The following is a 17,028-nucleotide window of genomic DNA, read 5'->3' on the forward strand; positions in this document are numbered from 1 at the left end:
TTTCTTCCCAGAGTGATCTCATTGAATAAATTCCTTTCTTACTTCACCACCACTTATCTCTGACTGGATTGTTGAGGTAGTGGGGCACAGAAGACCTGAAGGTATAATTCAGAAGCCCTGGTTTGTGGGGACCCCTCAAGTGTCAGGTCTCTGGTAACACAACTTAGCACCCAGTGGCATCCACCTTATAAGTAATGGAGAGTTTCTGAGCACAAGAGGGACATGGTTATTTTTAGGCCAAAACCAATCTGGACTAAAACATCTGGGGCTTTTGTGGTGGCCTTTCCTTTGCAATTGTAGCCGATGGCAGACTACAGAGTATGTGATAAAAAGGGTTAAGAGCTAAACATTAGGAGAACAAGGGTGAGGTCTACTGGATTCACACCACTGTTCCCAGGGACCAGGACAGGGCTGGCCAGCAGCAGACAAATTAATCTGGCTTCCAGCAGGGCTCCTGTGCAGGACAGGAAATATGCCGAGTTCCAGCACCAATTGTTACCTTCTGTCAAGACTGATAAAGGCAGAGTAGAGGTTTTCTTCCCCAGAGCTGTTGGGAAAATACTTGGGACCCTGGATCAGAACCCCACCTTGTGAAGTAGAGTACTAACTTGCCTTTAAGGAGAGATCCCAGCAAAACCCAGAGAAAAGGGAGTAGCTTTACTTTGCTAAGGGTCAGGAGTGGCAACTGGGACCCCAGAATTCTTGCCTGTGATTACCTGAATGGCCCTTTCCCACTCACCACTGCAGCTGGTGGTTGAGTTTAAGGAAGAAAAACCAAGTTTGAAAAATTTTATGTGGTTAACGCTCATTTCAAATTCTTGGTGGCTACATTTGAATACAGATCTTTATTAGGAAAATTATAAGTGCAGATACATTTTTTTCATGGATATGACTTCAAAGTAGTAATTGTTGTTTCTCAGAGTTGTTACTTTAAGGGAAAAAAAAAAAAAAAGCACACACTGCATACAGGAAGCTGCCTTCTCCAGGACCATTTTCACATTATCTGGGAGATGCAATTTAAACAATATAAAATACAGTATTCATCACATTTAACACTGAACCCATCACTGCTCAAAGACTGAGAGCCTGGCGAGGTTGGTTTTGTCAGTGGTCTGCTTGAGGGACTTGGAGATTTCTAGGCAGCATTTCCAGGAATGGGGGTCCTTCAGAGTGGATTAGGAGAGCTGTGCAGAGGGAATAGGACCCCCAGATTTTCATCCAGCTGGAAAAGGGTGCACTACATGAGAAAGGTGATCAACTCCCAACTGGGGAGCCCTGGGTAATAATTTCAGGGAGAAAAATCACATCCTGGAAGGATCAGTGGGATGCAATGAAAAGATTTAGTTCTCTGGATATCCCCCAGGGGAGACTGCCACCTTTTGCAATGCAGACCTTCTGCTCAAAGCTGAACCAACTTTCTTAGGAGGTGATCTCTGATCTCTGGTGAACAGGTAGAGAGCAGAGGGCCCTCCTGCACTTCCTCGCTAGTGTCTCAGTGCCTTGGCCAGAGGGCGACAAACAACAGTGCAAACAACACATGGCATAGATTTGGATTCCAACATACAGCGTGTCTGTGAGCCCCCAGCCCCCCTTCCCAGTCCTGATGCAAAGGCTAGTGTCAGGGGTGAAGGATAACCCAGGAGATTGCATGGAGCCCAAGGGAATGTCAGGGTACGGGCAGCACCAGGGCTAGGAGGAACAGCTGGGTGTCCCTAGTCATCAGCTCCATGATGCATTTGACTGGTATTTTGAAAGCAAACTGGGATTAGGATGGGGAGAGACTTTTCCTTTGCTAATGGGCCATTTAAATGCATATTTTCTTCAGCCAGGCAGTCTCCACTTAGGAGAGACAATTGTTAGTAGAGAACTGTTATTTCCCTGGAGTTTCTACTCTCATCTATTCCTCCCCCTATGCAGGAGAAACAAATGATTCCTTACTTAACTCTAGTTGAGATTTATGGTCAAGTTTGTTTCTTTGGAAGCAAGAGATTTAATGGTCCTGGTTTCTAGATTCCAGAGGGGAGGTGCTCCTAAGTTTTCCATGAAGGATAACTTGGATTACCTGGAAAATTATTGTCTCACTGAACATTCCATTATTTCATGTATAAATCAGAAGACTTGTAGGGATGGGTTAATTGCAAAAGAGAATTTTTAAACTAGCTCAGTGTTCTTATAATTAATAAAGATCTCCTAACCCCATTTTCCCCCCAGTATAACATAACTGGTTTGAAAATCTTATGTTTGAATTGGGGGAAATTTTTTGGTAGATGGATTTACTTCTTCTATAAAAAACCAATTTAAGCTAATATTTATGGAAATGCCTGACACACATTTCTAATTACAGATTATGAAATATCAGAACACCTGCAAGTAAAATCTCTTTTTAACTTCCTTTCTCCACGCTACGTACAATGTCATGTCAACTGATAACTTTCCTTGCTTTGCTCCTCATTTTTCCCATCTTCCTCATTAAAGTGTCTCACTAGAGTCTTTAACCAAAAAGAGAAAGGTATTAGTGAGACTGAATGAAAAACAAAACATACAAAGACATCCAAATACCTACATGTTAAAGCAGTTTAATGTAACTCTATAGACTGCTCTTAAAGGGAAAATTTCAAATGTCAGGAATTTTATCCCACTTTCTTAGAGGAATGCCTGGCTGTACATCCTGGAAGTGCATATTGACATGTGCCGGGAGAGAAGTCCAGGGTTAAGGTAAGACATGATGGCATTGCCCAATGGTGAAGAAGATGGTTAGACTTTAATTGGGAAGGGATTTTCATACCTAGGATTGATTATTTTATGATTTTTATTTTGAAAATAATAATAAAAATTGATATTTTCCCCCTTGTTATTTCCAGAACAATACTGAGCTTGGCACCAGGAGGAAAAAACTCTGAAGTTTTAAGATATCAACAACTCTAGAGACATTGAGTGTTAGCAGTCCTCAGAGATCAGCGCTGCTGCAAACAGCATTCCCTTGGGCTCTATCTGCTGATCCACCTAGTTTTGTGACCCGTGGGGGAACCAGATTCAGCTTGATCACAGCCCTAATCAGGAACTATTCAAAGTGCCCAAGGGGGCGGCTCCTGACACTCAGCCTTTGCACAGGAGGAAGGGGCAGTGCATGCACCAAGATGTTGGTCATGGATGAGGACATCAGCTTTGAACAAAACATAGGATTGGACAACAGACAATATTCCAAACAAGACATAGATGTGCACAGTGTTTTCAGGGAACACCAGGTATTTGGCTTTCCTTCTTGGTGCCCAGTTTCAGTGAAAGCTTTCATCTTGAGAGAGTACTTTTTCAGGATCATGGAGACAGTCTTGGAGACACATGATGATGGATGAGAGAGAGAATGATGAGAAGGACGTGATGGGATGTGGAGGAGAGCACGGGATGAGGGGTGGGTCTCACTCTGCCCTGGCCTCACATTCCTGCCTCAGCCCAAGGAAGCCCTGCAATCCTCAGGGAGGAGGCGGACCCCGGCTTCCATTTGGAAAGGGGGTGAGCCTCCTGTCTCAGCTTAGAGAGATATAAAATGTAGGAACCCCTAATCAGAGGACCAGGGGGGCTCCATGGGAAAGATACTATAATAAGGCAAATAACATAATGGCCTTAGCCTAAGTTCCTATTAGTCACCAATGACACTGGATAATCAAACTAAATGAAAAATAAACACCATTTACTTTTGCTACATAATCAAATGGTGAAATTAAAGCAAACTGTGCAAAAACAAGGCCCTTGGAAATGCATTCAGCCGTGCCCAGGAGCAGAGGAAATGGCTGTTGGCCCTTCCCTAACACTGACTTCAGACCTGGGCTCCTTCTGTAAGGTTTCCTCAGGCGTCTGACCCACCTCTCACATCTTGAACCTCCTGTTAACAAGAACAGAGGAGACACCATTAAGGAGGTTTCCCCCAGCAAGCCTGGGACTCTGAGCCCTACTCCAGCAGGTGGCTGCCTGGCAGGAGCCATGGGGCCCTTACTCCTTACTTCCAAGTCATGGCCAAGTGTCTTCCATCAGAGACCTGAGAGAGCAGGGGCACTGGGAAAGACACGGCCAGGGCTGAAGCAGAGAAATCCGAGGTAAGGCAGGAAGCAGAGGAGACAGATGGTGGCAGCAAGCACAGGGTGTGGCAGATGCACAATGGCACGGGGAGGCATGGCACAACAGTACATAGTACATGACAGACAGGTTATACTGCCTGAACCTTGCAGACATCAGTGCTGTGGCCTCCCTGCCTGAGCGGGGCCAAAAGAACTTACGCTGAAGTCACACATCCATTGGAGCACAGGCAGGTGCTCTGCGCTACTGGGCATCTCCAGGTCTCAGAGTTTCCTGAGAAGAGGCATTTCCCATGGCTTTCACCAACCACCCACATTTGTTCTTGAGAGCTCTCTGCCCATGCCCCACCCATCCCACTGGCCTCAGATAGCCAGGGGTGGGTGCAGGGGCAGTAAAACCTTCCAGGAGAAACCTGTGCTGGGCAGTGAACAGCGACCCACACCTCTCACCTGGCTGCCAATTCGCGCTGAAAATTCCTAGTTTCAACCCGTCACGAAATCCAGGACAGGCTTTCAGGCTCTTCCATCATGACTCTGTCTTCAGCAGACCAGGGCCTGCCCCTTGTAAGAGCTTCAGAAGCCTCTTGTAAAATACAGAGAGGCCCCCTGGAGTCACATAAAGACCAACAGTGCTTGCTTGTGTTTGTTAATGTGGTGCCCATTTTTAGTCCCCACAGCCATGGCTCTCCCGTGATTGGGGTGGATCGGAGGTGGCATTCCTCAGGCACTGCAGAAAGCCGTCTGCCACCTCATGGCAGCCTTAGCTTGGCCCTCAGCTGCCCTAGGATGAACTAGCCAACCCTTTCCAGACACAGAGCTGCTGTCTGGGACACAGGACAGTAGGAATTCCCCATCAAGGTTCCACAGACCAGAACTACAGCTGGCTTCCACAGGAAGGATGGCAGTCCTGCGCAGCCCAGCCAACAGACAGATGCCTGAAAAGATGGGGAGGGCAGGAGGAGGAGGACATCCCTGAAGACCCAAAGGCTAAGACCTAGGTCCTCAGAACTGATGAGAGGGACATGGGCTGGGAGAGCTATCCAGATCAAAGATACGGCAGTGGGAAACACGATAAGACATTCATGTCCTGTGGACGGTTCTACTGGCTTAATGCTGAAACCATAAGGCAGCACACGAAGACACAGTGTGCACAGCACCCAGGGACCCAGGAGTGACTGGTCATAGGGACATTGCTGGGTTGTCCTGAAGTCTGCCGGCTCCATGTTCCAACCACTTCTTTCTGCATCAATTTATTGAAATGATGACCGTGTGTGTGTGTGTGTGTGTGTGTGTGTGTGTGTGTGTGTGTTTCTGTGACGAGAAGGGTTGAGAAATTCAAGGTGCCCTTTTTCAAAGTACTGCTGAAATTGGGGCCTTGCCCTCTCATGTGGTCCATATATTTCCAGTTCAAATTAGAGACTTGGAAAAAAATCTAAGATATAAATTGATAGGGGAGGGAGAGTAGGGTGGAGGAAAGTTCTAGAACTTAAACCATATTGGCTATAGGCAGATTTGTCCTGGGAGTAAAGATTGAGGCAGCTGTGTCTTGGAGCCAGGATGGCACACCATCCTAGAGATCTTCCTGGAAAAGGTGGGAAGGGGACAAGTTAACGGTCCCCAAACCTGCAGGCCCTTCACAGAGTTCCAGAACCTATCTTTCCTCCACGTGGGAAACCCGTTTAAAGACTTTAAAGTGAACTGCCCGAAGAGGAGGCTCCCTGAGAAGCATTTCACATCTGTTGTTCCAGGAATGCAGCATTCCCTCCTGCTCACCTCACACAGTCTGCAGAAACCCACTTGTGTGAGGTAAGGCTGCTCATACAGCTCAGGGGAGGAAGGGGGACTGAAGAAGTCCCTTCCCTGGACACAGAGTGTGGAGCACCAGGCGACAAGTACTGGGGAAAAGCTCAGGCTGGGGTTGAGAGCAAGCCAGTCATCAACTGTCCTGGGAAGGTGGAAAGGGACAGCTTGGCTGTGGGGAAGGCTAGGCGTAAGACACAGGCTCCTACTGGTGAGGGCACCTCTGCTGGACTACCAGGCTGCTATGGGCACTGGCCAGGTGGCCACACACTGGTCTCAACAGGGCTGCAGACTGCAAGTGTGTGGAGCTGCGGGATTTCCAGCTTGGAGGGCTCGGCAGCCAGGGTGATGCTGGAGACCTGGGCCAGGCTAGGAAGGTCCTGAGCACACAGGCTCCATGTCGCAGGTCCCCACCCCAGTCTCTCAACAACTAATTTCTTCATAACTTAGCAGACCAAGAAGGGCCTTAAAAAGCACATAAATACAGGAGCTGGTGTGGCCACCAGGGTGGCAAAGCGCTGCTCCCCGACAAAGTCTGAGCACCTGCCCAGCGTGCCTCGGGTCTGCCCTGGAGCAGGGTTAGAGCGAATTTACAAAGCGCGGAGAGCAGAGTGTACTGCGGTCCATCTGGAGGTGGCAGATAAAACTAGTTTTTCCTTTTCTGAGCAGCCTTTCTCTTCTTCTGTCTCTTCTTTTTTCCTATCTTTTCTTTTTTCCCCACTTTTTCTTCTCTGCGCCCCCTTAGATAAAATTAGTAGAACCATTAATCATGTTGAAATACACAGGAGTTTGTCTCAGTCTGCACAAGATTTAACACAGGCTCACGGGTCTGTTTAATTCTGTCTTCAGTCTTAGGCCTGGAGGCCCCTGAGCAAAGTGCTATTCATAGGTCATTCATTAAAATAAATTAGACATTTTCCCCTATTCAGACAAATGTTAAATGGGCTTCCGCATAATACTTTTGAAATAGTTATAGCCATAGCCAATCGGAGGAGCTGAGCCTGGTTCTTACAACCCCCTGAGGCTCTCGTTGGTAACCAGGAATCCACACCACAGAGGGTGTGGAAGGATGCCCAGGATCAGGCAGTTGGTCTTCTCTCTCACCCCTCCCTCTCACCAGGCTTCCTTCTTTCTCAATGCAGAGTTGAAGTCTGTTTGCTTCCTCGTAAAATAGAATAAAATTAAAAAATAAAAAATTTCTGCATTTCAAATCAAATAATGCTTTGGCCTCCCAAAAGAGAAAGAAGGCAGCCGGATCCCAACTTCTCCTTTCTGGAGGTTGGGGAACACCCTCTGGGAATGACTGGGATTGTTCTGGAGAGCAAGGGAGAGAGCTGGTTAGCAGAATTTTATTAGAGCAACTGGCTCATGACTGTCACATTAAAATGATTCAAGCTGAATGGTATTTAATGATTTATGGGGTGAGGCCACCTGTTCTTATGAAAGCCTGATATTAACCGTGGCCTGGAGTCATGGGATTTTTTACATGGGAAAATGGGGTAGCTTGATATTACTAGGGTTGAGTCTCTGGGGATTACATGAGGATGTTAGGAGAACTGAGGAAGAGGAGGAGGGAGGGGAAGAGAATTAGTGAGTCAAATATTATTTGTCAGAAAACTAGCTAGTACTCTACTTCATTAGGTTAAAAAAAAAAAAAGACACAAAAACTTGAGCTGCAGCTTTAATCTGTTCTTGAGACAAAGTCCCATGCAGTGTCACTCACACACGGACTCTGCAGAAGGGATCTACAGCACCTGACCAGCAGGCCAGCTTTTTAAAATATTCTTCAGAAATGCTATGAGCTCATCTCTAATAACTAATCAATTTTATTTCAGGTAAATAAATTCCCACATACAGTAGGAGGTTTATACCCATGAAAACAATGAGCATTTTATTGCTAGTGCATATAATGTCACATTTGATACAATTTTAGTACAAGTGAAAAAATACACTGTGGCTAACATTGAAATGCTACAATAACATTTATATATCATATATATTTCTTTACAAATTGCCAGTAGTTTATCATAGATAAAGGTCACCTACTGACATTCATATGGCTCCACTTCAAATATATGAATCGTTCAACTACAAATATATTCTGAAATACACTTGTTTTCTAAAGAAACATAAAAAAATGTGCACAAAAATATATATAAAAAATGCCTTGCAAAAAGTTACAAATACCACTAGGGCCATCTGTGGATCACATTTATGCACAAAAATTTCATCTTGCCCACATTTCTGATTGGAACAGGAGGACTGTTTTGTGGCAAGGTTATTCATTTATTTTTTTTTTCACTTCTGATTTCATAAACCTCAAAGTTTGTAGAGCCGCCATAGTATATACAGGCTTCAGAGGCAATCAGAGAAACCAAATTCCTTAAATCAAGCTCTCAGATTTAAAATTGCATTTATTAAAATTCTGCAAAAACTTGTCTTTTTGTGGGAAAATGGGGGCATGATTTCACATCCTCCAGGAGGGGGTTGGCTCCATTCTGGAGGAGGCTAAAGTGGGATCTCACAGAGGGCCCAAGTTCCAGGGGAGGCAGAGAGAGGAGAGTGAGGCAGGGCGGGAGTCCACCGATCACCCTCCTTCCTGCCGGGGTGGCATTGATCAGGTTACAGAAATGAGAAGCAGAAGCAAGATGCAGCATGCTTTTGGAGGCAGGGAAAGGTCAGGAATGGCCAGGTGGGGGTCTCTATGCACAGTCCCCAGTGACAGTGGCTTCTAGGTGGAGCCCCCAAGTCCAATCACTAAACTTGAAAGAGAGGGTGAAGGCAGTGGATTCTGCCCAGCCCTGCTGTGAGAGAGCCACACAGAGGCATCTTTGGAGGGGCACCCCTGTAGGAGCGTCCTGCACTCTTCCTCAGCATCCTTGGCAGAAAGGATACTTTTTTGAATTCCCTGTGAAGCCATCATCCAACTGTGCCCAGAGGCCCCAGGAGAGGAAAGGAAAAGCTCCAAAACAAACCAAATACAGATTTTGAAGTAATTATCGATTTAAAAAAAATGATGATGAGAATGATGATGATGGTAATGATCATGAGGGAACTGACTGGTGGGGATAATACAATTTCTTAGGCAAACCCCAGTTATAAAAGCTCCATGGATGAATACAAGCTGCAATATCGTACCATACTCTTTAAATGCGGTGTCTATATGCTGGCAAAACTCAGGCCCCACCCCAGATCAATACTGCCTCACAGGCTCACCCCCTCTGGGGGTTCAGGCCCACCTCCCACCAACTCTGCCCTTTATCCCTCACAGGTTTTAGCCTTCCTTAAGTGGGTCTAGTGGAAAGTCCTTTTGGCTGTGGTGCTTACTTGTTTAAAGCTTTCTCCAGGTATTCCTGAATCCACTTTAATTTCGGGTCAATGCACACTTGTCTGTTGTTGCTCTTCAGTCTTGCACTGCCAAAACAAGAGGCCACAGGGTACAGTTGAATGAAAAAAGGCACTGCTGCACTTTGCACATGTGCTCAATCACCCAATTTAGGACTCCCTGAAGGGCCCGGGTGCTCTGCCCTGAAGCTGGAGTTGGAGAGCCTCTCAGATGTGCTGAGGAAAAACACAAGCGGCAGTCTGGAAGGTTCCATAGCAGAGACAGAGAAACAAAAAAAATCTCTTTTCAGGAGAGTCCGGGGAGAATTCACAGCAGGGGACATTTGAGTTGGCCTTTGAAGGATAAGTAGGAGCTTGGCAAGTGAATAAAGCAGAAGAGGAAAACAACAGTAAATACACCAAAGGGGTCAAAGTTATATAGATGTGGTGGAGAGTGGAGACAGGATGCTAAAGGACTTGAGACCAGATGTAAGGGGCAATGGAGTGGGGACTTCATGTGGAAGTTTACGGACACTTCTGAGGACACTAGAAGGTGAAAGAAGCAGATTTTAATTTTGCTGGAGTATCTTAATAGCACATGGAACAGACTTAAGAGTAGCCCTGTAGGAGGACTACAGTAATCTGGGGGGTGAGGGCAGTCCAGTGAGGGGAGGGAGATTGAGGAGAAATAGTGCAGGCTGAGAGGGAAGAGTGCAGGTGATTTGCTAGAAAATGGTTTCAGAACGATTTTTAAATTCACTGAATACTTCACGATCTTTTTCTTTCTCTCTTTCTTTCTTTTTTCAGTGCTGGGGATCACACCTAGGACCTTGCACTACCCTGAGCTACACCCCTAGCTTTCATTTATTTTTTTAGATGTTCACAGAACTTTCTGCTTCTCAGCTCCACTCAAAGCTTCCATATATGAAAACTCCTGGGAGGAGTTGGATTTCTCTCTGGACACCTCTTCATAAAGGCCTGGGTAAGAGCAATTTCCAACTTCCCTGTCCTCACTATGAGGACAACTAAGCTCCAGGACAGTGGCTCAGGGACAGCCACTGAGTCTTTAAATAGCCTACCCATGAAGTGAACACAGGTTTGCAAAGCAGGGATGTGGCTTGCTGCAAAGCACATCAGACTGCAAATCTCTGAACAGCCATTTATTAATTTAGTGTTTGCCCCAGACCTGAGAATTGTATTTGGCCTCTTCAACTTCAAAAGACATTCAGAAGAAAGTGAAACTGCATATGTATGCTTCAAAGTTAGGTAAATTAACTATCTTCAAAATATCCTTTACAAGATATATATATATATATATATATATATATATATATATATATATATATATATATATATTTTGTAAGTCAAGTAGGAAAAAAAAGCCATCTTTTGTGGCCCTAAAACATGTTGTAAATGATAAACACACTCAAAGCAGCAAAGGCTAGAAAAAGAAGAAAGATGAAGAAAACCAAACCTTAAATAGTTGATGTCTCATGGAAAAATCTGGGAAGTTGCAACTTTTGTTTCAACTGCTGTGTCCTTACCCCATTTTTAGCACTAGGACTTTTGAGAAAGCAAATCCTCCCTAAGGGACTCCTAGCTGTCATCTCCCTAGGTACAGACACAGAATTACATGAGGGCAGGAGAGCCAAGCAATAGATTTCTAAGCATGTGGCTTTCTTCTGCACCAAGAAAGATTTTTGTGCCTTGCAGGTGTGTGATTTTGAATTTTTCTTATTTCTCATATGAATGAAATAAAATGTTGGCAGCTGCCATCAACACCAAGGGCAGTGGAGACCAACAACAACAAAAAAATTAAACTCATAGGTTGGACTTGAAAAAAAAAATAATGCAGTTAAATGAGCTGAAAAATTTGAGACTTTACCAAATGATTAAAGATGACTTCAATTGAATTTGAGTCTTGTGATCTTTTCCTATGAGAAAAGATTAATTCAAGGTTCTGAAGCTGATGGAACAAATAGAACCATTACTAGCAACAGGATGGCTAATTTACTGGGCTTTGGCCAAACCCATGGTGAAGTCCATAGTTTCTCCAGTACAGAAGGAGCCAGCTGTGCTGTGCCAGAAAGGAGGAAGTTTGAAGGTGAAACAAGAACAACTAGGAGCCCAGTAGGGGGCCAAGGACAGAGTAGCTTTCAAAGCTCACATCTGATGGCATTTTCAAAGTCTTCATGGTAAAAGTAGTTGTCATTAATTACACCAAGTTAAGGCTGGATGCCCAGCATCTGTCATTTCTATACTATATCAATTAGATGCAAAATCACTGGAGGATGATACTGAAGACTTACACAATCTGGAGAGAGCAATTCGGAGTGTTGAGGATTTTGAGATGCCTGACATTGACTCTGGCAACATGGCTTTCGAAGAATCGGCATGGACATCTGTAGCTCAGGCTGACCGGTTTTCCTAGAAGAGGTAAGAAGAACAAGGCCCCTTATTACCTTGCCAGGCATTACTGGGGATCCAAGGGATGAAATGATAGTAGGTGAATAATCAAGGGCAATGTGATGAATTACACATTACAGGGCATTCTGGCAAAGAGCATCTCATGAGGCAGCATGGAGTTCTAGCTGGGCTCAGGATCTCCTTCTATAGGACAAGGGAGCAAAATCAACTGAGAGAGCTGGACCCTCGGGGAATAAGGAGATTAAAGGAGAAGCCACCTGCTCAAGGTGTCTGAAGATAAAGGTAGAAATTACAGAAGATAATGGTTTTAGTTAAAGGCACTGAGATTCCCAGTTTTTCTTGGCAAAGCAAACTTTTCCACTTCTCCTGGGCTACAAGTAGAGAAAGACTATTTTAGGGAAGGGGGAAGGGAAAGAATGTGGCTCAAGGCTCCCTCCCCTCCCCCTCTGGCACAAGCTTTGGGTCAAGAACTGCAAAGCTCAGGGGAATGCTGCCCTCCCCCATCTGCAGTTTTCTCCTGTCACATTCACCTTAAGCCCTGAAAACCACAAAAGAATCTCAGCCCAATTCCTACCTGGGAGTCCTCAGAGTGCAGGCTCAGGGCTTACCTTCTCCCTAGTACTTCCCCGAAGGCTGGAGTCAAATGTGGCTTTTATTGCCCTTACAGGGATGTGACAGTCTCCTGGATCCTATTACAGTCTTTGTTTGCCAATTCACCAATTTGCAAAATGCCATAATTGACACTCATTAGTGTAAATTAGCAAGGGGCTCCTGCGGAACCCTTTAAGACAGGCCCTTTAAGTCTAGAATTGCAAGCCCTGGGGGGGATGGGATTTATTTATTTATTTTTCTTCTTTCCTGAAGATTTTTCCAATCCCTGCTTAATATCCCACATTATTTGAATTTGTGGATATTTTCATCCAGGATTACATGTATGCCCGAGAATATTTAATTTGGAGTATTAGGGTTTCGTTTGCCTGTTTAGAGTTGCCTTTGGGATATGGCTGTGGAAGTGGGTCAAGTCTTATGCACGAGGGGCTTATTTTTTTTTTCCACAGGCTACATTCAGTGGAGGGATGCTGTGGCCTGGGAACAGCAGTGTATTTTGTCACCAAGTCAGAGGAAAAGCAGACACCCTCCACCTGCCAGGACCAACCTTGAAAACCATGAAGAGAAAACCTGGCATCAAGGTAAAGAAAACCACCAACACAGGGCTGATTCCAGCAACTACACGGGTCCCTGCAGGGGAACTCAGTGGTGCCCTGTAATCAGATCACCTGGGAAAGTGACCCAGAGAATGGCACCTGGCAGGCTGAGACTGAAGGTCCCTGAGTGCTGTCTCTGGCTTTCCCTCTTTCCCTGCATTTCTCTTGGGCCCTTCTGAGTTGCATGGGGGCTGGAGACCTGGAGCCTAGTTGTGAGGTAAAACTTGCTCCGACCCCACAGCAACAGTGAGCTTGAAGGGAGACAGCACATAGTGCACAAATGCAGCAGCAGCAGCAGCAGCAGCAGCAGCAGCAGCAGGAGCATTATGTTGACTGGGGGCTGCTTCTCTCCCAACTCCCCATAAGTTTTCTGGCACCTCTAACCAGTGGATATCAGGCCAGAAATCAGAGCTGATTCCGTGCTCAAAACACAGGCTTTTTCAGCTTCTCTCCCCTCCCCCTCTACCCCTTGGGATTATCCATTTCCTTCAAAGGCAATTCTTATTCCTACCCTCAGGACCCCTCTGTCTGTCTGTCAAGCAGGGAGTTTCAACAGTTTTTTTAAAGTGATAAAGCTCCCCGGTGTTCTTAATGGGAAAATTTGATGCTGGTTCAACCTTGTGTCTTTTCCTCCAGTGTTTTTTTTTTTTTTTTTTTAACTGTTACTAAATTTTCCAACTATTTTGGGTGTGAATCCATGTAAAAGCAAAAGTCCTGACCAGCTCCCATATCACCTGGATTTGGAAGCTAGTGAGATTAGCTCCCAGAGCAGTTTCCAGAGAGTATTCTACTGCAATGCAGAGACAAGAGCCCTGGTCAGCTCCTCCAAGCAGGACTGGGAATCTGACCCACCTCAGGAAGCCTAGGGCACCTGAGGACCCAATTGCTTGACCCAGTCAGCCAATAAAAGGAGGGTAGAAGTGATGCACACAATGAGAAACTGGACCTGCCTGGAACACAGGGCACTGACCAGGCCACTTATAAGTGTGAGGCACTTACTTCCTCTGTGTTTCTCTTAGGTCAGCTGCACCCAGAACTCAAGGACCTGGGTCCTTGAATTTCTGTATCCTCAAAGCACCCCACGACCACTACCACCAAGGGAGTGCGCAGCCACCATTTACCAGAGAGGTGCACTATGATAACTCCACCCTCACCAGATCCCTCAATCATTAACGCCCAAACAGAATGAATGTCCTGTGACCCAGGATGGGGGTCAGTAGGAAGACTTAGACTGCGGACACTTTTTTAGCAGAAAAAAAAAAATCGAAAATTGCCTGTAGTCTGGACCCTTTTCAGCTCTCACTAGCAACTCATGTTTTTCGAGAACACTTCCCACGCAGTCAGCATTCACGGGGTTAGCTCAGCCTCTCTTGCCAGTTTAAGAGGTGCTCACACCCTACTTACACCGCAGCGACTCATTGTCCACACTTGGGTGAGAAACCAGTCTAGTCCTGGGGTCACGCTTGGGTACCACACAGACCACAGCTGCACTAAGAGCACTCAGAGTGTCCTTCAGCCCTTTGCAAGTAACCTCCTTGCAGGAAGGACGCTTGGCCTGATTGACACGAGTTTTGTTTGTGCACTGAGACAACAGTTTATTTTGGTTAGCAGCAGCGGTGTCCTCTAACAGTGTACCCAGTTGAGTTGTCTCTTCAGAGTCAAAAGGTAAGGAGCTCTCCCAGTGAAACAGGACACCACCATTTCCAGGACCCAAGGCCTTGGCGATTGAACTATGGTGCAGCTCCTATTCCAAAGCAGCTGGCCGGTGACAAAGGCGCCAGTCTGCAGGTGTGTTTGGGGGGATGGGGTAAGGACGAGAGTGCATGGCCTGGACGGCCCCTAGGCCTCTCTTTGGTGACCCCAGGAAGAGTCATGGAGGCAGTAGGTGGACGCTACCCAGGTCCGCGTCGATGCAGACCGTCGAGCTGTGCAGAACGCTGCTGGCTGGTGGCGCGAGCCCGACAGCTGCTCTGGGCCGCCAGCCGGCGCTGGCAGAGAGCCCCGCGAATGTGCGGGAAAAGGACCCACTTCACTTGGAGTGGATGCAACACTGCTGCATCCCACCTCGCAGCCAAGATAAGCCCTTCGCGATACTTAACCTGGTGTGCAAAGAGCTCTCTCCTACAGTCATGTCTGATAGTATCTCTCACACCGTGCGCATAGGGACTCTGAGCCCCTTAGCCGCTGGAAACCGACCTTGGTGCCCAAAGGCACTAGTTGGGGGAAGACAGGCGCCTAGGACGCCTCGAGACACCTCTCTCCAAACCCGCGCACTACAGCACCAGTTCCGCACACGCCACCAGCTCGCTCTTGCCCAGTTATCCTGCCCGACCTAACTCTGCAGCCCGCTGGAGGTCCGCCGGCCGCTTTTTGCCAGGCGCAAAGCCTCGAAGCGATGCTTTGAGCTTAGGACGTGGCACTCGGAGGGAAGGAGCATGCAAAGTGAGCTGCCTCGGTTCCCCTGTGCCAAGCGGCGGGAACTAGGTTCTCTCAGGACAGCGCGGGCGCAAGCAAAGAAGCCACGGACCTTCGCGGAGCGGGAATCCCAGAGTCCAGAGCATTACCCCAGCCTTGGCCGCCGAGCGCACTCACCATCGCTGAGGCAGAGCGCAGCCAGCACTAGGGCCAGTACGGCGACGACCTTGGTGTCCATGGCGCGGGCGGGAGGGCGCTCGGGTGGCAGGGGAAACACAGGGACCAGACACCGAGCGAGTGTAGCGGCGGACGGAGAGTGAAAGTGCGGCGGCTGGAGGCGCTCGCCTGGCGCTTTAGAGGCGAAAGCCACCCGGGGCGGGGCATGGAGTTAGGCAAGGGGCGGGCCTGGAGCCGAATCCTGGCGGTGGCGGGGGTCTCTGACGCGCGTCCTTCTGCAGTGCGGCCGTTCCTCGGGTCCCCACCCTCCCGCCCCTCCTCCGCTCCCGCGGTGCTCCTGGGACCGCAGGGTGCCCCGGCCTTTGATCATCTCTGGCCCTGCTGGGTCCTGCCTGGCGCGCCACCCCAGCAAAGAGGCTCCCAGCCGCGCATTCCCATTATGCAGATAGAGAGACTGAGAGAAAGTGGGGAATCTGGGAAAAGCTGCGAGACTCTGCCTTCTGTGGCAGGGACTGAGTGAGAAGCGATAAAAAGCAAACCAGTTGGTTCTGGGAGCGAAAGCCCGCTGTGCCGCAGCAGCGTTCCAGGGCGGCCAAGAGCTACCTGTTCTCCTAGCGCAGGTCCTCAAGCTGACCCTTCACCCGACTTCACTGCGGTGCCACCCATCAGAGCCACAAGGATTTCAAGCCAACGCCATTGCTAACCTAGACTCCACGTCCCTCGTTGCGTTGTAAAGTTCTGGAAAGTTCTAACAGAGTGTTGGCCGCCTCGAAAGGAAACAAAACCGTTCGCCCCGGGGCCTCTCAGTAAACGTGAATTTATTTAGCCCTTTGTACCTCTGTTCTCTCAACTGTGGAAGGGGCTGATCACAGTTTCCACCCCACAACGTGGAACTAGGGAAACTGAATGAGAATCCCCCGCCCCACCGCCAAGTCCTCATCATCCTGTCTGACACATAGTCAATCCTCAATTAATGGAAGCTGGGAACAATTTTTAAAATTTCAGTATTTCCTGCCTCTCCCTAATGAAAGCCCAACGCGACCCAAAGGCCTGAGAGAACTCCCATCCTCCTCTACCTTTTAGGATGGTGCTGCTGGGGTTGCCGTTCAGGTCCAGAGAACTTCACCTTCGGAGCAGTCCCTTGGCAGTGTTTAGCCCTCCAAGTAGGTCGCCGCGCCTGGATGCCCCGTGACAGCTCCAGTCAAGTGGGGAAGGGTTGTCGGCAGGCGGCCCAGGAGGCTCTGGAGTGAGGAGAGCATCCTTTGGCACCTTCCTTTGAGCCAGGTAACACTGGCCACCTCTTTTGTCCCTTTCTTCCAGCCAGTGAAGTGGGTTCGATGTCTGCGTCCATTCATGGGTCGCTCAATGCCAACAGACCTCTGACCCTGGGGAGCACTAGGATCCTAGCCATCCCGCAGTGGGGGCCCCAGGTACCTGGGTCAGCGACTCCCTCTGAAGAACAAGGATGGGGTGTGTGTGTGTTGAGTGTGGGGAAGGAGTCAACAGGAGGCTGCCAGGGTTCTGGAAATTCAGCGGTAGAAACAAACGTCTGCTGCATAATGCCCTCACCCCCGCCCACCACCACCACCACCACCACCACCACACACACA

General features: G+C 47.8%; 1 protein-coding gene across 2 annotated transcripts; it reads right to left on the reverse strand.

Moving 5' to 3' along the window:
• Nucleotides 1–858: 858 nt before the first annotated feature.
• Nucleotides 859–15,614, reverse strand: Cxcl12 (C-X-C motif chemokine ligand 12). 2 transcript variants are annotated; one of them, XM_026399531.2, is made up of 4 exons: nucleotides 15,419–15,607; nucleotides 11,504–11,621; nucleotides 9,198–9,284; nucleotides 859–3,880 (listed from the first exon to the last, which is right to left on the reverse strand). In XM_026399531.2, exons 1-4 carry the CDS (start codon nucleotides 15,477–15,479, stop codon nucleotides 3,865–3,867), a joined length of 282 nt encoding a protein of 93 aa, XP_026255316.1. In that variant the 5' UTR covers nucleotides 15,480–15,607; the 3' UTR covers nucleotides 859–3,864. The 2 variants fall into 2 exon arrangements, with proteins under 2 accessions (XP_026255316.1, XP_026255315.1); XM_026399530.2 differs by lacking the exon at nucleotides 859–3,880 and adding an exon at nucleotides 3,894–6,610 and having other exon boundaries at nucleotides 15,419–15,614.
• Nucleotides 15,615–17,028: the final 1,414 nt, after the last annotated feature.

The sequence above is a fragment of the Urocitellus parryii genome, chromosome 5 (assembly GCF_045843805.1).
Source record: "Urocitellus parryii isolate mUroPar1 chromosome 5, mUroPar1.hap1, whole genome shotgun sequence".
In the NCBI taxonomy this organism is placed as follows: domain Eukaryota; kingdom Metazoa; phylum Chordata; class Mammalia; order Rodentia; family Sciuridae; genus Urocitellus; species Urocitellus parryii.

What these genes read in the sequence shown, in the direction of transcription:
- Cxcl12 (XM_026399530.2), bottom strand. Translation starts at nt 15,479, where the DNA reads ATGGACACCAAGGTCGTCGCCGTACTGGCCCTAGTGCTGGCTGCGCTC. An exon ending in TGCGCTCTGCCTCAGCGATG is followed by an intron (nt 11,622 to 15,418) that starts GTGAGTGCGCTC and finishes TACCTCTTCTAG; the next exon opens with GAAAACCGGTCAGCCTGAGC. An exon ending in AATTGCTCTCTCCAGATTGT is followed by an intron (nt 9,285 to 11,503) that starts GTAAGTCTTCAG and finishes TTGTTTTGGCAG; the next exon opens with TGCAAGACTGAAGAGCAACA.